The sequence below is a fragment of the Rhizophagus irregularis genome, chromosome 14 (assembly GCF_026210795.1).
Source record: "Rhizophagus irregularis chromosome 14, complete sequence".
NCBI classification, from domain to species: Eukaryota; Fungi; Glomeromycota; class Glomeromycetes; order Glomerales; family Glomeraceae; genus Rhizophagus; species Rhizophagus irregularis.
This window is the reverse complement of record NC_089442.1, coordinates 3,296,558-3,317,877: the sequence shown is the minus strand read 5'-3', so window position 1 is coordinate 3,317,877 and position 21,320 is coordinate 3,296,558. Positions and strand designations below refer to the sequence as shown.

At 29.2% G+C, this 21,320-nt stretch overlaps 7 protein-coding genes across 8 annotated transcripts; 3 read left to right on the top strand and 4 right to left on the bottom strand.

Annotated features, from left to right (window-relative positions):
- Positions 1–34: 34 nt before the first annotated feature.
- OCT59_006410 (uncharacterized protein) lies at positions 35–2,660 on the bottom strand (the record flags this gene model as incomplete). The annotated part of the gene is made up of 7 exons (XM_066141247.1): positions 35–620; positions 697–845; positions 913–1,072; positions 1,161–1,698; positions 1,770–2,056; positions 2,153–2,224; positions 2,289–2,660. The coding sequence occupies 7 exons, from the start codon at positions 2,658–2,660 to the stop codon at positions 501–503; spliced, it is 1,698 nt and encodes a 565-aa protein (XP_065998056.1). The 3' UTR covers positions 35–500.
- A 272-nt stretch (positions 2,661–2,932) lies between these two features.
- Positions 2,933–11,908, top strand: OCT59_006409 (uncharacterized protein; the record flags this gene model as incomplete). The annotated part of the gene is made up of 32 exons (XM_066141246.1): positions 2,933–2,951; positions 3,024–3,154; positions 3,216–3,314; positions 3,377–3,397; positions 3,498–3,587; positions 3,667–3,833; positions 3,904–4,045; positions 4,114–4,293; positions 4,371–4,431; positions 4,507–4,638; positions 4,719–4,783; positions 4,854–4,926; positions 4,995–5,072; positions 5,147–5,343; positions 5,413–6,106; positions 6,184–6,287; positions 6,356–6,514; positions 6,593–6,931; positions 7,001–7,366; positions 7,445–7,499; positions 7,575–8,127; positions 8,199–8,304; positions 8,370–8,661; positions 8,733–8,779; positions 8,864–9,013; positions 9,080–9,305; positions 9,397–9,570; positions 9,638–9,766; positions 9,842–10,017; positions 10,089–10,353; positions 10,435–10,701; positions 10,777–11,908. 32 exons carry the CDS (start codon positions 2,933–2,935, stop codon positions 10,908–10,910), a joined length of 5,691 nt encoding a protein of 1,896 aa, XP_065998055.1. The 3' UTR covers positions 10,911–11,908.
- Positions 11,191–12,317, bottom strand: OCT59_006408 (uncharacterized protein). 2 transcript variants are annotated; one of them, XM_066141245.1, is made up of 6 exons: positions 12,300–12,317; positions 12,073–12,212; positions 11,913–11,972; positions 11,714–11,834; positions 11,450–11,637; positions 11,191–11,384 (listed from the first exon to the last, which is right to left on the bottom strand). In XM_066141245.1, exons 1-6 carry the CDS (start codon positions 12,308–12,310, stop codon positions 11,221–11,223), a joined length of 684 nt encoding a protein of 227 aa, XP_065998054.1. In that variant the 5' UTR covers positions 12,311–12,317; the 3' UTR covers positions 11,191–11,220. The 2 variants fall into 2 exon arrangements, with proteins under 2 accessions (XP_065998054.1, XP_065998053.1); XM_066141244.1 differs by having other exon boundaries at positions 12,064–12,317.
- A 110-nt stretch (positions 12,318–12,427) lies between these two features.
- On the top strand, positions 12,428–14,081 carry OCT59_006407 (uncharacterized protein). The gene is made up of 5 exons (XM_025313903.2): positions 12,428–12,687; positions 12,765–12,875; positions 12,958–13,053; positions 13,127–13,301; positions 13,373–14,081. Exons 1-5 carry the CDS (start codon positions 12,439–12,441, stop codon positions 13,981–13,983), a joined length of 1,242 nt encoding a protein of 413 aa, XP_025186429.1. The 5' UTR covers positions 12,428–12,438; the 3' UTR covers positions 13,984–14,081.
- A 407-nt stretch (positions 14,082–14,488) lies between these two features.
- On the bottom strand, positions 14,489–16,229 carry OCT59_006406 (uncharacterized protein). Its single transcript, XM_025313902.2, has 5 exons — positions 15,989–16,229; positions 15,776–15,918; positions 15,626–15,710; positions 15,097–15,548; positions 14,489–15,028 (listed from the first exon to the last, which is right to left on the bottom strand). Exons 1-5 carry the CDS (start codon positions 16,119–16,121, stop codon positions 14,846–14,848), a joined length of 996 nt encoding a protein of 331 aa, XP_025186428.1. The 5' UTR covers positions 16,122–16,229; the 3' UTR covers positions 14,489–14,845.
- A 363-nt stretch (positions 16,230–16,592) lies between these two features.
- On the top strand, positions 16,593–16,904 carry OCT59_006405 (uncharacterized protein; the record flags this gene model as incomplete). The annotated part of the gene is made up of 2 exons (XM_025313901.2): positions 16,593–16,707; positions 16,780–16,904. The coding sequence occupies 2 exons, from the start codon at positions 16,593–16,595 to the stop codon at positions 16,902–16,904; spliced, it is 240 nt and encodes a 79-aa protein (XP_025186427.2).
- A 1,043-nt stretch (positions 16,905–17,947) lies between these two features.
- Positions 17,948–20,091, bottom strand: OCT59_006404 (uncharacterized protein; the record flags this gene model as incomplete). The annotated part of the gene is made up of 14 exons (XM_025313900.2): positions 17,948–18,016; positions 18,088–18,148; positions 18,208–18,229; positions 18,296–18,337; positions 18,408–18,493; positions 18,594–18,650; positions 18,722–18,788; positions 18,853–19,048; positions 19,120–19,184; positions 19,253–19,306; positions 19,374–19,554; positions 19,637–19,765; positions 19,843–19,904; positions 19,977–20,091. 14 exons carry the CDS (start codon positions 20,089–20,091, stop codon positions 17,948–17,950), a joined length of 1,206 nt encoding a protein of 401 aa, XP_025186426.2.
- Positions 20,092–21,320: the final 1,229 nt, after the last annotated feature.

Below are 21,320 nucleotides of genomic sequence, written 5' to 3'. Positions count from 1 at the left end.
TAAAAACACGTGACATTTTGACATTACTCAATGTAGATCTCTAAAAATATCGTATTTACATTAAACAAGATCTCTATTCTAATAATGGAAAATATTTACGACGTATATTTCCAAATAAAAATCTTTACAAACAATTCAAATGTTACGACAAATATTATATTCTGGAAATCGTAAACTCATAAATCTATACTCTTAAGAATATTTAAAAGTACGTTATAACAAAAGTTGAAAAGCTTTTTTTTTTTGTCATTCGGCATTATATAAATCGGTAATAAATAGATCAACCATAATCTCTTCTTTTCGTTATTTCGTATGAATACGTGTAAATAGACATCTATTTTTCCTTATAGCTCGAACATATACTTTCAAATATCTACCATAGTGAGAAAAGAATAAAAAACGGTAATAATAATTATTCATTTTTATTCTTTTAACCTTCAAGATATATTTATTTTGTTTGCAAAAACAATTTCTCATGCAACTAATCAAAACAATCATGTTCATAACATTGTTCTAATTAATCTGGTTGCAGCTCCAACAAGATATGGAACTTTTCTATCAATTTGCTGAAAAGTTTCCTTCGTTACTTCTTCAGTATACTTAGACATATTCTCCAATTCCTATGGATGCATTAAATTATTAGCAATATCATAAAACTGTCTTATCAACAAATCAAGGTTAAAAACTAATAATTACATCATGTATTGTCTTTCTCAATTGTGTATTTTCTGTTATCAAGATTGCCTGTGCTTCAAGATCTCTTTCAGTTGATCGATATCCATAATTGGAGGATCCAATTATGGTCAGACTTGGCCACGATTCTCCATCAAGATAACACCACAAGCCTGGTTCAAGATAATTATAAGAATGGCGTAATGAATAAATCAAAAAAAAGAGTAGTTAATAACACACCTTTCGCATGAAAAGTCCATCCTGGCCTCTTGTATTCTTGTATTTTAATTAAATGTTCTTTTCCATAATGGCAAATATCCGAATAAAATTGTTTTTCTAAAAATGTATAAGCTTGTGGAATATATTTTGAGATACCTTTAGATTTATAAAATCCATTTGCCTTGAAAATTATAATCAAGTTAAAATCATAATATGAATGAATTATAAATATATATATATTATAATTTTGATGTTCCCATACAAAGTACCTCTGGTGAAGCGGCCAATAATTGAAATTTTGCTCTAGCATTCAGAACCCTTTCTTTATAACTTTGAGTAAAATTAAAATATCCAGATGTAAAAAATACTCTGCAAAACTTATTTTCATTAACATTAATTTTATTTCCATGCATTGAAATTGCGTCCAAAACAATAAATGTTGCAAGCTCATCTTGTCTAATGTATAAAGGATTCATTTGTATAATCGGAAAGACAATCGTATCATACTTCTGTAAAGATAAATTATGATCTTGTTCAATGCTATGTATTATCCATCTCTTAATAAAATTATTCATGATGAGAGAAGAATTTTCCCTAAATAAAGTACTTTGTGTTACAGGATCTGGATAATTCTTTAAAACCAACTTAAAAGAATCCTCATCTACAAGTTTAGTTGGGCTCAATCTATATGAAAAAGACGCTACCGTTTCTACAAGATCTGCAAAATAATTTGTCAAAGATGGTGTGTTTTCAAATAACATATATCTATCTTGTCTGTTGGTAAAATAATCATGATTCAAATTGGCGCTAAAAGCATTTAACAAAACTTTGATTAACGTGTGTTAAGAAAAAAAATAAAATAAAGTATTTACACTTACCCACTTAATAATAGATTGTTGTCAAAAATAAAAGATTTAATATGCATCAATCCGATCCCCTCATTGAATCTAGGAGGAATAAATTTTTTCAAAATCCCCGTCAAATCTGGGGTATGATACAAAGATACTGTTACTTGATCTGGAAACTCTTTTACAAGTGGTAAGAGAAGGTATGCAGGACTTTTATCTGAAGGTGTTTGACCAGTACGTGTAGACCGCAAACAATCAAGCAATATATGAACTTTCAATTGCTTGGTTTTCTTTATTGCTATTCTCAGTGTATTAACCTATTAATAAACAAATAATTGTCAAATAATCTAAAAAAGCGAAAAATTTACTATGGTTAAAAATATAACAACAACAACCAAATTACATTATTTTACCAAATCCTTTTCACTATAGCCAATGTACAATGCAGCTATAAAAATTCGCTCTTTAGCAACAAGTATTTGGGACTATAAAGAAAACAATTAAATTAGAAAACATTTGTAAATTAAAAAATTGTGCATAATTGATTACCTTTAGTTCTTCATATAACTCCTTTGGCTCTTGAAGAAGCCTTATTTGTTCTCCATTAAGCAAAAAATATGGAGATATCTTTAATAAATCTTTAAAATTATTATATGGTGGCTTTTCTATATATTCGTTAATAAAAGAACTATAATTAGAAATTAAAACATGTTGAGGTTTCAATTTGTGTTTTTGTTTATTTTGATTATAAGAATGGGTTGTGCTTGAAACAAAACGAGTAAAAATACGTTTACTTCTAAATAATGATAAAAGTTTATCAGAAGAACGTATATTATTTATTGAAAAATATTGAGAAAAGTTATTTAAATTTCTTTTCTGCGAAAATTTCAAAATTAATTCTGATATCGTAGATATCTTCATCGTAAAAAAAAAATGATTTCGTCAAGGGATAGGGATGCGTAATTTGCCTACGATAGTGATTACGAAAAAAAATTTTCTGATATTACGCGTTATATAGATTTATAACGTCAAAATGAATTACGCAATTTTGTCAATCAGATCGACGGTTTTTTTTTTTATAAATACGGCAAAAAATTTCACGATCATCGAAATTTAATCAATTACATACTGTTAATTAATATATTAAAAAACTACTGCTTATTTTCTTATTTTCCTTATACGTAAGAGATAGAATGGCAGAAAAAGAAATAGGTTAGATTTTTTTCCGAAAAAGTAATTGATTCAATTTTAAAATTAATAAAAAATTTATTAATATAATTTCAGAATTACTCGAAAATGTGGAGCTTCGATTTGCTCTTGCAGAAACTGATCAGCAATTAGAAAAGACTCTTAATATTTTTTTAAGCCCTGTTCTTTTAAAGCTGGAAAGTCCACACGAAGTTGTGAAAACAAAGGTTAGAGAAATTTTTTAATTGAGTTATTAGAAAGAAATACTCAATATCTTTCTTTGATTAGGTAATGAGCATCTTAGCTCACATTAACAAACGTGTTCGGCCTAAAACAAACATCAAACTTCCATTAGTCCCTCTTTTGGATCTTGTTTGTACAGAAAAGGTTACTAAATCAATATTTGTTAAGAATTTCGGTATTATGTACCTTGAAATGGCTTATGATAGATTAACGGAAGAGGTAAGGAGGTAATATCGGTAACTCGCTCTTCTTTCATCGTATGAATGAGTACAATTCTTGGATGGAAATATTTTTGTTGCTTCAAAGATTCTATTATATTTTGCATAGGAACAAATCACAAACCTACCAAGTTTGATTAGAGGCATTGCTTCAAAGCCTCTTAACCAAAAGCAAACATTAATGCATATTATACTTTTGGTAATTAAAAGAATATGTTAAACTGTCTTTTTTTTTAATTAAAAAAAAGGTATTTACGTTTTTATTCGGTTATTGATAGGTATTGCAAAAGTATAAACCAAAAGAGACGGAGTCGCCTTCTGATCTTGACCCGATTAATTTTACGTCACATCCTGATGATGCTAAATTTTTGCTAGAATCATTCTTAGATGTTATTCTATATACACCTATTCAGCCTAGGCAACAAAATCAGCGACCTGCCACTGGGTAAGACAATCAATCTTAAAGCTACGTGTTTATATCATGTGATTCGCTCATAAAATAAACTATCATATAGACAACTAGAAGATTCTCAAAACCCCCAACCTGTTCAATTACCATCTGTTCCACCAGGACTTAGTGCAAATGCCGTTAAGTTTGTAACTAATGATGGAAAAGCACAATGGGCTTCTAAAAATTCGGAGTTAATATCAATTAAGGTCAGTCTTAACTTTCTGTTTGTAATATAAAAAATGTATATTTTATTAATAATTCTTTCATGAAATAGATGGGAATTCTTCGATTTGTTAATTCTTCTGTAATATTACCAGACTCGCTACCCGATAGTATACATTTTAAGAAATTCTTAATATTATTGGCTGCATCATGTGATTCTTCTCATGAAATTGTTGGTGGTGGTGAAAATGGCCTTAAGAGAATGAAGAAACCAGATATGGAAGATAAAATGGTATTTAAAGATATCTTTCAGTTAATTATTAAGGATTATATCGTAGTTAAATTATGTAATATTTAATCAAATTTCAGGTTGTGGATGGATTATACTATTTATATCAAGGTAGTAATCCTGGGTCTGTTGCAAAACAAGGTATATTATGCTTCATTTATTTTTAAGGGAATGAATATTAGTGGTTTCAGATGAGTCATTAAATTGATTTGTTAGGTCAACAAGAGACATTGCGTCATCCGGCTTCTCAATCTCTTAGATATAAGATTATGGGTTATCTCTGTAAATCCAGATTAGCAGCCAACACGTTCCCTGCTATGATTCAAGTTTCTTTTGACTGTCTTTATGGTAAGAAAAATAAACAATCTTCTTATTTAATTATAAATATATATTAGTAAAATATTTATCATTTCTTTATGATCGTTAAGGTCCCACAACAAATACAAAATTGCAAAATCAAGGAATGTGGTTTGTTCAATGGATAGCAAGAATGGTAATATTAAAAGAACGAGTTCTTATTAAAAAAAAAAATTAAATACTAAAAACATTAAAATTATTTTTAGGGTGATTCCTCGCGATTAAAACCCGTTGCTCCAGTTTTATTATCTGGACTATTAAAGTTTATTAATGAACATGGTATATATCGTATAATTACTATATTAATTATGGATCGAACGATTTTCTAATTTTAATGTTTACGTTAGATAAAGAAAGCTTAAAACTAGATAAAGAGGATTTGAGAGGATTTGCTTATGTGGCAGTTAGTTTGCTGGCAAGACGAGGTATTTATAATTTCTCGACTTTGTGAAAATTTTTCATATTTAACGTTTTTAATAATAAGAACTTATGACAACAGTTCCAGAGATTTTCCGTAAAGATTTATCTGTACTTGCGAACTTCTTTACAGCTGTCACAATGGAAACGAAAAATGTTAAAGTATCTGTTCAAGAGGCTTTATCTAATATGGTGGAGGCATATCAAGATGTTGAAACTTGGGCTAATGAAGATGTTATCAGAACTATTGAAAATATTCTGGAGGAGAATATAGATAAGGTATTAAAAGTCTAATTTATCGTATTTCAGTTTATCCTGATTAACTAATCGTTTATTTACTATAATAAGCCAGGACACCAAGCACGTTTTTGTGCTGTTAAATATGCAGTATCATTGTTTCCATTTTCTCACGTTCTCTCTCGATATATTTGTCTTCTTGCCTCAGCTGATGAAAAGTTAGAAGTTAGAGAGATGGCATCCCGTGGTTTAGCATTTCCTAATTCAAGAGCTCCTAAACTTTATCCAAATCAGCCGGATGATGAAATTAAAATTCCTTCATTTTTGGAATTTGTTAATTTTATTAATAATAAATCGATTCAACGAACAGAGAAAGTCGAACAGCTCAATTATGATCAATCTAAATCTAAATTTAATTTAGCCATACCTTCAACTATGGTTCTAGATGCATCATCTTTTGCACAATTTAATCATACTTTACAATCTGGCCAATCTACTGGAAAAAAGTATGTTTCGGGATATCGTACAGAAGTTTATATTAATATCTTGCGATTTCTTAGAAATTTAATGATTGTAAATGCAGATCCAACTGTGTTAGTTGATGAATTAATTGATGAACTTGATGGTGAAAATAAACTATTTGATTCCAATGTACGTGCACGAGTTAAAAGTTGGATAAAAGAGCAATGGAAGGCTGATCAGGAAATGACGGATCAGATGGAATTGGACGAACCTCAACATAGTGGAGCACTTAATGTATATCTTGGGCTGATTGAGAAAGGGTTAACAAACAAAGGCCAAATAGGTGAGCAAATGCATGTCTTATGATATTCTATTGTCATTGCTATTTTACTTGATATTAACATTCTCTTAAAATAAAAGACGCATCATTGCAATCTACTGCATCATCGTGTCTTTTGGAACTAATATCTCTTGGACCATCTTCTCTTTCTCGATCTTATGAAAATCGAATTAGCTGGATAAAGGTCAGTCTCTATATATAAATTTATTTTACTGATACAAATTTCATATATTAACACGTTTTATTTTACAGACCTTTTTGAGTATAACAAAGCTTGAAGTACGTAATTCCATGGCCCACGTCCTTGGTATAGTGAGCACAAGTGAGTTAGAAAATAGTCCCGAGAGGTGCACAATCATTCAAGATTTAATAAAGGAATTCATGACGATTGCAAAAGATCGTTCTCGACAGGTTTGGAATTTATTATTTTTTTTTTAACTGAATTTGTTTTGAAATTTAATAAAATATTTAATTTTAAATTTTAAATAGACATCCGATTATCATCACGGAAGTATCCTTGCTTTGGGATATATAATTGGTCGAATGACTTATCGATATCCTACAACGTTTAAATCTATGGTATCACCAGATCTTATAATAGAAGTAATTGAACTGATTGCTTCAGATTTAGATTCATCCACAAGTTTGCGTGTTATTGGCGCATCTAAATCTTTGAGTGAGGCTTGTAGATACACTTTATTATCAGTTTTCTCAGATATCAACGATAAAGGAAAAGACAAGATCGGTGAAAATTCATCTGGTGCAGATTTTCTCACAAATATTGTGGAGAAATTAATTAATATTGTTAAGACCACTAAAGATGTTAAGGTATGTTTATAATTGTTTATAAAATTTGAAAAATGTTTATATTTGATTAAAATAATTTAATTATGGTAGAGACAAGAAACATCTATTACTGCACTTGGTCATATTGCACTTGGAGAATCTACATATTCAGAAAAGGTTTTATCATTATTCTATGACCTAGCAACAACTATTAATAAACAAGTAGAGGTTCATTTTACGATTGGCGCGTCAATCACTTGTATAACTGCGGGATGGGAGAGTAATGAAATGGATCTATATTTGGATATTGCTGATGTTCCACCTCCATCTATGACGATTGACAATGCTGTGATGGAAGGAGTTTTAAACAAGATATTTAATGATTTGTTGCCTTCAAACAAGACAGCAGCGAAAAAAGCTGTTTGTGTTTGGATGTTGTGTTTAGTAAAATTCTGTTCTAAACATGAAATGGTTAAGGTAATGTGAAAGCAATATATTAGATTTATTATTGTTCTTGCAAAGGTTCAAACATTTATACATACACTTTATTTTTAGGCTACATTGCCTAGAATACATGGAGCATTTTCTCTTCTTTTGGCGGATCGCGACGGTATTTATTTTTTATCTTTTCCTTTAATTTACATTTAACAAGTAAATGAAGGCCTTATCTTCTTTTTTTTTAAAGAATTTACTCAGGAAGTTGCTTCCAAGGGTATTGGTCTTGTTTATGAATTAGGAGACCAAAAGATGAAAGAACGGCTTGTCGATTCTCTTGTCGAAATGTTTAGTGAGGGAAAACGTCCAAAGGAAACAATAGATCGAGATACCCAATTGTTTGATTCAAGTACACTTGGTCAAACTCCTGATGGATCAGCCATTTCAACTTATCAGTCTATTCTTTCGTTGGCTTCTGATATGAACCAGCCGGAGTTAGTTTACAAATTCATGCAACTAGCTAGTCATAATGCTATGTGGCAATCACGTAAGGGAGCGGCATTTGGATTCTCATCTATTCTTGCTCAAGCAGAGAAGGAGTTGGAACCATATTTGAAAGATTTAATACCTAGGTTATATAGATTTCAATATGACCCTAACCCTAGAGTAAATGAAGCTATGACAAGTATTTGGAGAACTTTGGTGAAAGATCCAAAGAACGCTATTGATGAATATTTTGATGTAATTGTTAAAGATTTACTCAAAGGGCTTGGTGATAGATTATGGAGAACTAGAGAATCTAGGTGCGTTTTGGTTTAATTTGTTTATGATTTCTTTTCAAAATCATTTGCCTAAAACATTATTTTTTTTGCAGTGCCAATGCTTTGACGGATTTATTACAAGGAAGACAAATTCAACAACTTGAACCATATTTACAGGATCTATGGAATATGAGTTTTAGAGCCTTGGATGATATCAAAGTTTGTATATTTTGTTATTTTTTTTTTAATTTGATATTCATTTAACATTTTAACATTTATTCTAGGAAAGTGTACGAATAGCAGCATTTAAAACTTGTCGCACATTGACAAAAATTACGGTGAAATACTGTGATCCTGCTAATGTGTCTGTTGGAAATGGGCAAAAAGTTATGAATATTATAATGCCTTTCCTATTATCGAAAGGACTAGTATCAGATGCCGAAGATGTTCGCAAATTTTCTTTGACAACGATTCTTAAAATTTGCGAAACCGCTAAAGAATTATTGAAACCGCATATTACAGAAATTGTTGATAAGTTATTGGAAAGTTTGTCCAGCATGGAACCTCAAGTCATGAGTATATAATTATTGCAAGTTTTTCTTATTATTATATAATTAGATTTATACTAAGTGAATTGTACTTGATAGATTATTTAAGTTTTCATGTCGAAAAGTATGATGTCACGCAAGAACAGGTTTGTGTTGTATTTCGTTTTAGATTTTTGTTTATTTATTTTTCGTCATGGTCAAACTTACGATATTATGTCCCATCCTTATAGCTTGAAAACACTCGTTTGTCAGCTACCAAAATGTCTCCAATGATGGAGGGCATTGAATCTTGTATTGATTATATTGATGAAAAAGTCATAGAGGATTTAACTCCTAGGTTGCTTCAACTTATACGTAAGGGAATTGGTTTACCAACAAAGGTATTTATTTATTTATTTAAACTAAATAAGTTCTCTTTTACTAATGATTTTAATAAAAATATTTAGGCCGGCTGTGCAAGATTTTTAGTGTCAATGTGTATTAAAAAAGCTGAAATAATAAGACTTCATGCTAATACTTATTTGAAAGTTCTAAGTGGATCAATTCTTGATACTTCACCCGCAGTTCGCAAATCATACGCTGTTGCTGTTGGTTATGTCGCACATTTGACTTCTGATAACACTTTGGCTAAGTTTATTGAACATTTGAAGAAAATTTATTGTGAAAATAGTGGTATATATAAATATTCACGATTCTTTTAAATATGAATTGTTATGAATTATGAATTATTGTTATAATCCTATACCTATTTTTTTTTAATTAGAAGGAGAAATTAGATCTATTGCTGGAATTACGGTGCTTGAGATATCAAAGCATGCATCTGATGAATTAAAAAGAATCTATGTAGAGGTTTTGCCGCTCACTTATTATGGCAAGCATGATTCTGATTCAAGCATAAAAAGTGTGTGGGATGATGTTTGGGAAGATAATACTGCTGGTAAGACATTATTGGTTGTTAAAAAGGATAATTTTTCAAATCCAATAATCCTATTATAAATTTGAAGGATCTATGGGAACAATTAAATTGTATTTAAGTGAATTGATTTCTCTATCGTCGGCATTATTGAAATCACCTTCATGGCCTACTAAAAGACAAGCTGCATTAACAATAGCTGATGTTGCCAAATCAATAGGTTATTATTCATTTTCTTTCCCGTAGTTTGTATATCTACTGTATAAATTATAAAAATTTTCTTATCTATTTTTAGAACAAAATCTGATGCCATATATGCAACAAGTTCTTCCATTATTATTGGATGGATTATTAGGAAGAACTTGGGCTGGAAAAGAAGCTCTTGTTGAAGCGTTGACAACAGCTTCTGTTTCTTGTCGAAAATATTTTGAAAATGACGAAAATCGTGCACGGTTAGACATTATAGCTAGCGTATTTATAATTCAATATATCATATTTATTTGATTATCATTCTTCGTATGTTTAACTTTTTGTAATTTTAGGTTCTTGCGCGCGAAAGTAAAAAAGCGAATAAGCAATACAAGCGTATTTGTATTGATAATCTTGGAAAATTTGCTGACACTTATAGTGATACGTTAGTAATTTATCCTGAAGTCAAAGATTTTTTAGCCGAATTGGCGACAGGTGAACAAGATCCTGATGAAATGGATGAAGATGATGCAAATGAAAGACCATTATTTTTATTGGTCAAAGCAAGTGCAATGAAATGCCTTGGATTAGTTTGGCCAAAGGAAAAAGAAGTTCAAAGTAAGAAATATCTTTTTTGATATATATATTGAAGCTACAAATTATATAAATTATATTTAATTTTATCATCGTTCTTCATAGTACAACATTCCAAAGAACTTGGTAAATTATTGGCAAGTTCTTTAAAATCTGGCAAAAATGTTTGGAATGTACGTTTGTGTGCATTAGAATCTCTTGAAAAATTTATTGAAAAATTGGACTTCAGTGGACAACATGTTCAAACGCTTGAAGAAGAAACTTTAAATAGTATATTTGAAGGGTTGAAAGAAGGATTATCAGACACCAAATACGTGGCAGTTCGTACCGCTAGTTTTGATACTTTGAAGAAAGTTGTTGATAAAATTAAAGGTAAATATCAATTATTCAATCGGATTTTCCTATTGTGTTATTTTACATTCAATTAATTACAATCATTCTTTATAGATACTTCGTTAATACTTTCTTCATTGGTTAAAGAAAAATTGTTGGAAACTATTACTGTTGCCGAAAAAGATCCTGTAGCAAATATTTCTGATTCTGCTAAAGAATTACGCAAGGAATTACTAACAAGCATCTAACCTATTGAGTGATAATGAATTTATATGTGAAAACTTATTATTGTACAAAATTTTTTTCTAATCCCACCCTATTAAATCAGGTGATTTCTGGCACGTAATTCTTGATTACTTGACCACTGTATTCCGTGGTACATTCATTATAGATTCTTGCTCTAGATGCTTAAATTATATTTTAATGATCTTATTAATTTTTAATATATTAATGTAAATCTGTAATTTGTATAAGTAATAAAGTTCATATAATTTTACAATTTTATTGAACGACTTTTATACACATATTAATAAGAAACTTTACTTAGAAAATTTTCATTTATTTAGACTTTGCTCTCTTTTCACGAAAATTCAAATTTTTTTTAGATGATATACAAATTTTTTCTAACGATCCAATATTTGACCTCCACCCATATGCATATCCTTTACCACCTGTCGGCCAACCAGGGCAATTTCCACCATGAATTCTTTTCTTAACTAATCCTTTAATAAAATTATTTAAAAATAAGTATAATTCATTAATATTAAATTATATGATTATTTATTACCTTTTTTCTCAGCATCTCTTCTCGTCTTGCTTTTCCTTCGTTTTGGCTTAACTCTTTGTTCTTCATAATTATAAGGAACATTTAATACTTTATTTGGTACTAAATGACGTTCCCAGGGAATTTTTGACTCTTGAATAATTTGCTCAAAAGTTACCGAATTTATTCTTTTCATATGATCTGGATTATCTCTTTTTATGATAATGAACATAAAATAACACAATTTACTTTCTGTAAAGAATGAATTATGAATCAATTTTATTTTACCTTGATTCATCATTATCAGCTTTATTTCTTAGCATTTGTTCTACAAACTCATTATAATCTCTTATCTCTTTTGATTCAAGGGAAATCTTCGAAGGAGGACCACATGCGAATAATCGAAATACTAAATACCACACATTTTTCCTAAGAAAATTATTTTCTCTTAAATTCAGAAATAAAAGGGGATTTAATTATTTCATACTTTGTTCGTTATCATCATTGTCTAATTTGTGAGATTCTTCTTCAATTTCTTCATTGTCATCTTAAAGAATTTTATATAAGAAATAATTGTCAAGAACTGGACAAATTTCTTTCTAAAATCAACAAATACATATATGTACATAAAATCATACCATCCATACATACAAATTCACTATTCAATCTTTCAAACAATTTCATCTTTACATCATCTATAAAATCATCATCACTAAAATCATCTTGTTCATTGAATAATGATTTTCTTGAAACAATTGTTGTATCATGAGATAAATCAAGAATTTTACTAGATTTATAAATTTCAAAATAATTAAAATGAATTAGCTTCTTTGAAAATTAATTATTTATAAACTTTAGAAATTTGAATAATCACCGTTTATTCATTTTTACTGCGAAAGAAAACTGTAACAAAGATCAAAAAATCCTCGGGGTGATCTACTGCGGATGATCGTCGGACAATATATATATATATATACACCTTACTCATCAATCATTTTAAAAATCTTTCGACCATGTCCCATAAAAATCCTCGAACAGGAAAATCACAGTCGTTAACAATCGTAATAAAACTTGGAACTTCATCAATATGTGATGAAGAAACGAATTTGCCTTTATTATCAAATCTTTCACTAATGGTTGAAACTATTGTAAAGCTTAAGTTTTTAGGCCATAAAGTGGTTTTGGTTTCAAGTGGAGCTATTGGAGTTGGTTTAAGAAGATTGGATTTGGATAAAAAGCCCAAAAAACTTTCTGCAATCCAGGTAACATTCTAAATGTCAGATTTGATTGATAATTCAGGTATTTTCTCATTACAATAACTCTATTATTTTTATTGTAGGCTGTCGCCGCGGTTGGTCAGGGAAGGTTAATGAGAATGTTTGATGATCTTTTTAGTCAACTTAATCAACCGATTGCACAAATACTTTTGACTCGTCATGATCTTTCTAATGTAAAATATTATTTACCTAATATTTTATTTTAATTAATTATTTTTAATTTAGTTCTTTTTGTTTATTGTTCATTATTTATAGCGAACTCGATATATTAATGCTGTCAATACTTTTACTGAATTGCTAGCAATGGGAGTTGTTCCAATTGTCAATGAAAATGATACAGTTTCTGTTAGCGTAAGTTATATGCAAAAATCACAAAAAAAAAAGAGGAAATTTAAATGATTTTTCACTCTAGATATTTTTATAGGAAATTAAATTTGGAGATAATGATACTCTATCCGCCATAACAGCTGGTATGGTAAATGCAGATTATTTGTTTTTGATGACAGATGTCGATTGTTTGTATACGGACAATCCTAGAGAAAATCCTGACGCAAAGCCTATCAAAGTGGTTGAAGATGTGGGAGATTTGAAAGAACGAGGTTTGAATGATAATATTTTAATTATCTGTTTCTTTAAACTATAATTCCTTATTTACTTAAATGTTTTATAGTTGTGGTTTCGACACCTGGAAGTTCATTGGGAACTGGAGGGATGGTAACAAAACTTGCAGCGGCAGATCTTGCAACTGCTGCTGGAGTTACAACAATTATAAGTCGTGGCTCAGCACCAAAAAATATAATTTCAATTGTAACAAGTTTATCAAACGTAAATCCAAATTCTTCCGTTTCATCATCAATCCCTATTCATACACGATTTATAGCCAAAGACAATCCAATGATGGATAAAAAATGGTGGGTGTTACATGGATTACATACAGCTGGCACTATATTTATTGATGAAGGTGCCGTAAAAGCAGTGAGACATAAAAGTAATTTATTTGCGGCCGGTATCGTGAAATGTGAAGGGAGTTTTGTGTCTAATCAAGCTGTTAAATTAGTATTTGAAAAGCACCATGTTAATGAGAATGGAAAAGAAATTGTTGAATTAATTACAGTTGGGAAAGGTTTGGTGAATTATTCCTCATCAGAAATTTCTCTAATTAAGGGATGTAAAAGTGGCGAAATTGGAGAAAAATTGGGTTATGCAGATTGTGATTTCGTTATTCATAGAGATAATTTAGCTGTTACATTGAAAGATCCTGAAGAAAATGAGAACAATTAAAAAAGTTTAATATAAGGCAAAATTTTGTCAAATAATTTAATGTTTTTAACATTCCTCGTATAACGTGTGAATTTTTTTTATTAAACTTTATTTTCCGTAACTATGATTTCTCTTTCTCGTGTTAATTATACAGTGGCTCATGATTTATATTTAATTTTTTGTTTTTTTTTCTCATTCTATTGTATGAATATGGATTCGATTTAAAGCTGCATACTTTAGCTTTTTTGAAAGTATTGGTGAAAGTTTTAGTAATTTATTATTATGTAAGTGTATTTATGAAGAAAATTTTTTTCATAATTCCGGTAGATACTCGACAGCAAATCGAAAAATTTAATAAAGATAAAAATCAATCAATCTCAATGTCGATTATACATTGGTATGACCGATTTCTAGTATTAATTGATTTATAATAATTACAAAAATATTTTAAATGTAATCTCGAATGAGAACAAGAATGAAAGATATGGACGTATTTGGATATTGATTATTATTGGAATGTTATTTTGTATCGCTAATAAATTTACAACAGTAATATAAATTTTTATTTACCGCATCTGTCAATTTCAAAGTTAGTGCTTAAAATTCTACTGTATAGTGGTGGGAAGTATTAAGATAATAACAGAATTATAGATGTAAAAGAGAGTTCGAAAGCTAATATCTGAAAAAAGCTTACTTATCACCTAGTTGAAACTCGCTATTCTATCAGTCTCTAAACTATTTTACTGAAAGAAATAATACATGATTTAATATATAAGTCCTTTACAGAAATGAAGTTTGAAATTTTGAAATATCGATATTTGAGTCAGGTATAACATAAACAAGCACAGAGAACAATAAAGGTGATAATTACAATAATCAAATATCAAGGTTTTATTTCAAGCTGCTCACTTATTTCTTTCCACACTTTGCCCAAGAAATATAATGAATTGACAAGGTGATAGAATTTTTCCTCATTGTATTCGTATTCTTTAAGGACTTTCTCACAGGTTTCATGTGCTATAGAAGTTATTTCAGATAGCGAAAGTTTCCAGACTATGTTTTGAATCTAAATTGTTTAAACGGAATTTATAATTTATTTTTGATAACCACGGAAAAATTAAACGAGCTTTTTACCTCCTCTTGGTTTATTTCCTTAACCCAGAATCCGTAAATCAAGCCTTCAAAAAACCTGAAATTATTAGTAAAAAAAGAAAAATTCCTTAATATGCCCTCCTCAAAAGACCCGCCTAGATGGGCTTCGGCTTCAGTCATGTAAATATCGCCTAGTAAGGATAGTAACTCTTTGCCATTGGGTTCCGCCAAAAGTCTCTGAGCTTCTTGACAAAGACTTTTCTCAAACGATCCGTCATCATGCTTCGGAAATTGAGAGAGTTTATCTTGTAGATAACGGACAATGCTGAACACACGAGTGTTATGACGACGTTTTTTCAGTTCAGCTGACATTACATATCCTAGTTCACTATCTATAAATGAGAATAACCAGAGACCAATTTCCAGGTTACCAATGTATGGTTTCCAGAATTCTCCTCCTACATAGCAGTTGAACGATGCTTTATCCATGAAAGCTACGTTAACACAAATTGGGGTGAGTTGAGAGAAGCGAAAAATTACCAGGTATATAATAAATAGTCTCGAGACCTACTGTTGCTAACTGTTCCGAAATTATCGTAATGTGCTCGACTGTTTTTATCTGAAAGGGTCTGGTATGCTTTTGAAAGATTGGTCCACTATATTTATGACATTGGGTTAATATGTGGGTAGGAGGTAAAAGTAAATAAACCTCATTCTTTACCTCTTCAGTTTTGGTATTGCTATTCTTATCTGGATGGTATTTCAGAGCAAGTTCCTTGTACTTCGACTTAATGTCAGCTTCAGTCGCGCTAGGTGATAAGTGGAGAATTCCGTACAAATCTATTTCTTTTGATTTATTGACAACTATCGCATTGAAAGGGATAAGCGCATTAATAAAGGATAACAAGATAGACATGTTTTTTTTGTTATTTACCATGAGAATGGTTCTTCAGTTCTCCTGACCATTTGTTTAATATGGACATTTGACGTTTGTTAAACACTTCTTTACTGATTTCATTATTCTCGAATTGTTGTTTGTTCCTTTTTAATTCTGAATAGAGATCCATTTTCTCATAAAATTAATGTAAGGATTTATTGTCCATACAGTATTAATTTCAGTACAAAATTTGTACCAGACTCACAAGCTTTTCTTAATAGACCAACATGCGTCTGCACAATAATGACAATAATGACTAACTTTATTTGTAGATAGTTTAATTTATTCGACATATTTAACTTAGCTCTTAAGTTCAAACCAAACTTTCTTTGGTTAATACGATCACCAAAACAAATTTGAGAAAAAAAATCTAATTCCATAATAGAAAAATGATGTACGTAAAATTGATGTAATTATTTCGTAGTGAAAAAAGTATATTACGTAGATTTTATGTAATTATTTATTTTAAAAAAAAACGTGGTTTAAATAGTAAGTAATGCGTGTTTATAAAAAGAAATATAATTCATCATTTATATGTATTATTTTCATTTATTGATATAACATATCTAAAACTGTGAAAGAACCTAAGCAAACAGGAAACATGAGCGAACTTGAACAAAAGCTCTCTGCACTCAAGAATTGCTTTGATATGGGATATATAACTGAAGATCTGTACAATGAATATAGTCGGCGCATACTGGATGAATGGTCTAAAAGTAAGTAAAGAGAAAGGTTAATTTTCATTTAATGCCGTTCTAACAACATTTATCAAACCACGTAACTAAAAGAACCGGATGATGAAAAGCCGTTCTGGAGAAGAATGTTCGACAAGGCAATATCCTTTGGCCATACTATCTTGGCAAACCTGATTTCCGCAATTGTCAGCCCCTTTCGACTAATTACTGATAGATAAATTTCCGAGTCTAAATCATTATAGTTTTTTAGCCTCAAGGCTTCATTTACTGGATTTTAAATAAATGAATTTCCATTGTTTAATGATTTTCGTCAAGGTTTAGATAGAAATGATGTTGACATTGTTTTAGATACCATTATGTACAAATGAAGTAAATTCCGCGAAATGACAATGTCCTTAGTTCGAAATAAATCTGGCTATCTTTGCCCAAAAATGGTGATCCTATGTCTCGTGCGATTTTAGTGTATAATACATTAGTTACTCCAAATATAACGGTTTTCACGTTATTGCAAAGAATTTTTAAAAGGAATTTAGATTGGTTAAATGTCACGTGTTGAGAAAAATTCGTTATATCATAGAACGAGTTCGTTGTATCGAGAGCTGACTGTATAATACTCACTCACTTTGATTTGCATTTGGATTCAAGAATGGATGAAACCATAATTACCGATGTTAGGTCCTTATCCCAACTGCGGAAAGCATTAATAATGTCTTAATATACTCATTAAATAAAGTTTCTACACTTTGCAACTAGCCAACTACATTAAATTTCTTTTTTTATTTGTATTTTACATTATAGATAACTAATATTTTTTCTTCCCGATGAGTTTATATAAAAAGAAAAAAATTTTGTTAAAAACTACTGTAAGAAACTATATATATATAAATTGATTTTCACCATTACAAGAAAAATAATGCATGTAATATTAATTAACCATTTTTAATTAAATAACAGTTATTTTAAAATTAATTTGTTTAATACATATATTAATTAATAATATTTAATTATGATAACTATTAATTTTTCCATCCAAGCTCATGCAGATTTAAAAGGACCGATGGCGGATATTTTAGGGATAAACAATATCTTAATACTAGCCTCTTTATACTGATACATATATTAGTCTAAGTATTAACCAATGTAACTTCGATTAAATTATTTCAAAAATTTGGCATTACCACAAGTTTCTAATTGGAATGAATGAAAATAGTCAATATCAACCTATACATCAAAATCATCAGAGCGTAAATTTAATATTACCTTAATTTATTAATGGTTGTTCAATAATTCCACTTCCAAGGCACCAATTTTCATCCCATACAACAACGTTCTATTATATATATATATAGACGTTTAGGGTTATTTTATATATAAAGATTTACTTTCGATTTGCTTTACTACCTGACCGGGTGTAATGGCTCGTTTAGGTGTACTAAATTCCACTATATACTTTCCATCAGATCTTGAACATATTTTAGTATTCACTCATATAGTTAAATTTCGTTAATTATAATTTCTTACCTTCTTGTTACTTTACATAGTTCTAATCATTAAAAAGAATTGTAAAAATATTTCAATAGGAAACTGTTAAAAAATCAAACGATCTTACCTGCAGGTTGTTGATATCTAAGCTGAGTAAGTAAATTGATGCCTAAAACATACATACAATTATTATATTTTGATTTGATCTCAGCAAAATATAAGCTATATCATTTCACTACCTCCTTCAATTTCTTTAGGAGGTTCACCCCAACTCCATATCCAATCCTTGGCAACGAGTTTTGAAGAAAATAATAATGGGTTTGTTCTTTTTTTTTTAAAAAAAAAAATGGATACATTGTAAAAGACAAAGTTATTATAAATTACTTAATCTTGTCTCTAATAAATAATTCAGTATTTGTACTCACGATCCAGGTATAACGATTAAAGAATTATTTTTAATGTCTTTTCTTAAAACAAACCATCTATGATATTTATTAAAATACTAAATTAAAATTTGTAATTATTAATAATTTACAAATTAAAAGACACATGCCGATCAGGTCCATAATGTATTCTTGCGCATTGTCCAATAGTGTAAGAAAATAAACCACGATGTTGACCTAAAATAGTCTTAAAAGTATTAAAAATAAAGACTACTCCTAAATTTGATCATTTTATATTTACCGATAATAATTCCATCTAATGTTTTTATATCTCCTGGTTTTGGTATAACGTATTGTTCCAAGAATTCTGAAAATTTTCTTTTTTTCCCCACAAAACAAATACCCATACTTTCTTTTTTATTAGCAGTTTCTAGATTTGCCACATGTGCAATTGATTTAACTTGCTTTTTATGTAAGTTTCCAACAGGAAATATTACCTATAGACGAATAAAGATATTTTTAGAGATGATTAATGTATAAAAATGATAATTTTTTTAAATTCTATTACTCTTTGAAGATTTTGTTCGGCAACTGTTGATAAGAAATAACTTTGATCTTTGGTGACATCAACTCCTAATATTGACATTGGTTAAAATCAATTGATAAAAAAAAGATTAAACAAAGATCAAAGTATAACAAACCTCGCATTAATTTAACTCGCCCAGAATCTGTGCGTTCGAGTTGAACATAATGTCCTATATTATTAAAAAAATCAGTGTATAAGTAAAAAAAAACTTAATGATTTGATTTGTACTTTTATACCTGTGGCTATCCAAGTATTTTCTTTATCTTTGCCATTAATAGATCCTAAACATTTATCTAAAAACCATCCAAATTTAATTTCACGATTACACATTACATCAGGATTTGGAGTGATCCCATTTTCATAATCTTCAATCATCCTTGTAAACACCTGCAACCAATATTCTTTTGTAAAATCGAACTTTAAAAAAAAACGATCGGGAAATCATTTCATTAGAAAATATTTTAATACTTAAATATAAACTTATACATATTTTATTCACCTGTCTGCAAGGTATATCTAGTTGTTTACAAACTGTCTGAACATCTTTCCAATCTTGATCACTCGTGCAAACTCCATTTTCGTCTGTTGTATCCCAATTACGCATATAAACACCTTCTATTACATATCCCTATTTATTTTAAAAGAAAATATTATTATTGGAAAAATTAAAATTATTTTTTCAAAGTCTAAAGTCATTTTTAATACCTGTCTTTTTAGAAGGTATGCCGAAACACTTGAATCTACACCTCCTGACATGGCTACAATAACTACAAAAATTTTTATTATATATTTTTATAAAAAATTTTTTTTTTAATAAAAATAAAATTAAAGGAATATACCTTTATCACCCGGATATGGATACCTAAAGTGACTTATGTAACGACATAAAAGTTTGGATGTGTTTACCGAAACAGGGAAACATCTCGATTTTTTTAAGTTGATTAAAAATTTCATCTTGAAAAAGATTTTGTTTGACGCGGGAATGAATTAATGGATTATATAAACGGTAAATCAATACCTAAATGGGTAAGGTAGGACGGGGTGGCTTAATACGATTTTTTGACCTATCAAAATTATAATATCGAAAATAATCATTTTATCGAGATTTTTTTTTTATTTTTATTTCGCAGTATAATTTTATAATAAAACTTTTCGTTTTCGTTTACAATAAACTTGTGGAAGTTACCGAATAAAATCACTGTTTCTAATTTATGAGTTTGTGGCGATGTAAATTTTAGAATACAATTTTATCTTCAATAATGTATGCTTAATAAATGTTTTATGATAACTTCTATTCAGGAAATTTTTTTTTTAATTTATTCTTTACCGTTACAAGATGTGATAAACTCCGGCTGGAACTAAAGATCTGCATCATTATTATTGGATCACAAAGATCAGTCATCTTTTAATTAAAATTTTGAACGAAATAAATAGTACCATATAGATCTTTATTACGTAACTGTAACATAAGCCGCAATAATAAATTTTCAAAATAACTTTATTAAGGCGACAAATTCACAAAACTTTAAATCTCAAATTTTTTCGAGACAAAAAAAATGCTACATGCATTTTTTTTTTTGTAAATCATACTATAACCATTCTTCCTTTTTCAAAAAAAACTCCTCGTTCTAAGTAATTTGATTGAAATTCACTACTATTTTTATGCATTCAATTTTTAAGTTCAACGTATAATAATATTATGTCTTATTTTAATATTTATATATAATTTTGGAATGGTAGTTCAAACAAGAACCATTTATTGAATCTGAATAATTTGGAAAATAATAATTCGTTTGCATATAAAACTGCTTTGCATGAAAATACATTTAAAAATAATATCCTTATCAAATTAGAAGAGGATGGTTTAACTAGTAATGAAAAAACAAAAGAGCTTATTAAGAAATTGTCCGAAATAAAGTATTTATATTTTACTTTTTGAAACGTCCAAAATGAGTTTTCACCTCAAGTCTTAACAAATTCATTAGAAGCATTAGTTGATATTCCTTTTAACTATTATCCAATAAAAAGCGTAGCTAGATTAGAATTACATTTAAGATCTTTGGATACTGTTCTAGAACGGATTTGTTTTTCACCGATAATACTTAGTAAAAACTTCAAGATAAAGTTTATAATTCTTTAGCAAAATTTACCAAAATCAATCGAAAACAACAAAGGTTATTAAA

Bases quoted from the DNA above. Each gene is read 5' to 3' on its own strand.
- OCT59_006408 (XM_066141245.1), bottom strand. The intron at 11,973-12,072 runs GTATGGATGGTA...AAATTCTTTAAG, and splicing joins ATTGAATAGTGAATTTGTAT to ATGACAATGAAGAAATTGAA. The intron at 11,385-11,449 runs GTAATAAATAAT...ATTTTATTAAAG, and splicing joins AAGAGATGCTGAGAAAAAAG to GATTAGTTAAGAAAAGAATT.
- OCT59_006407 (XM_025313903.2), top strand. From the start codon at position 12,439: ATGTCCCATAAAAATCCTCGAACAGGAAAATCACAGTCGTTAACAATC. The intron at 12,688-12,764 runs GTAACATTCTAA...TTTTTATTGTAG, and splicing joins AAAAACTTTCTGCAATCCAG to GCTGTCGCCGCGGTTGGTCA. The intron at 13,302-13,372 runs GTTTGAATGATA...AATGTTTTATAG, and splicing joins GGGAGATTTGAAAGAACGAG to TTGTGGTTTCGACACCTGGA.
- OCT59_006406 (XM_025313902.2), bottom strand. From the start codon at position 16,121: ATGGATCTCTATTCAGAATTAAAAAGGAACAAACAACAATTCGAGAAT. The intron at 15,919-15,988 runs GTAAATAACAAA...TCAATGCGATAG, and splicing joins ACTGAAGAACCATTCTCATG to TTGTCAATAAATCAAAAGAA. The intron at 15,549-15,625 runs GTAGGTCTCGAG...GTGTTAACGTAG, and splicing joins TTTCGGAACAGTTAGCAACA to CTTTCATGGATAAAGCATCG.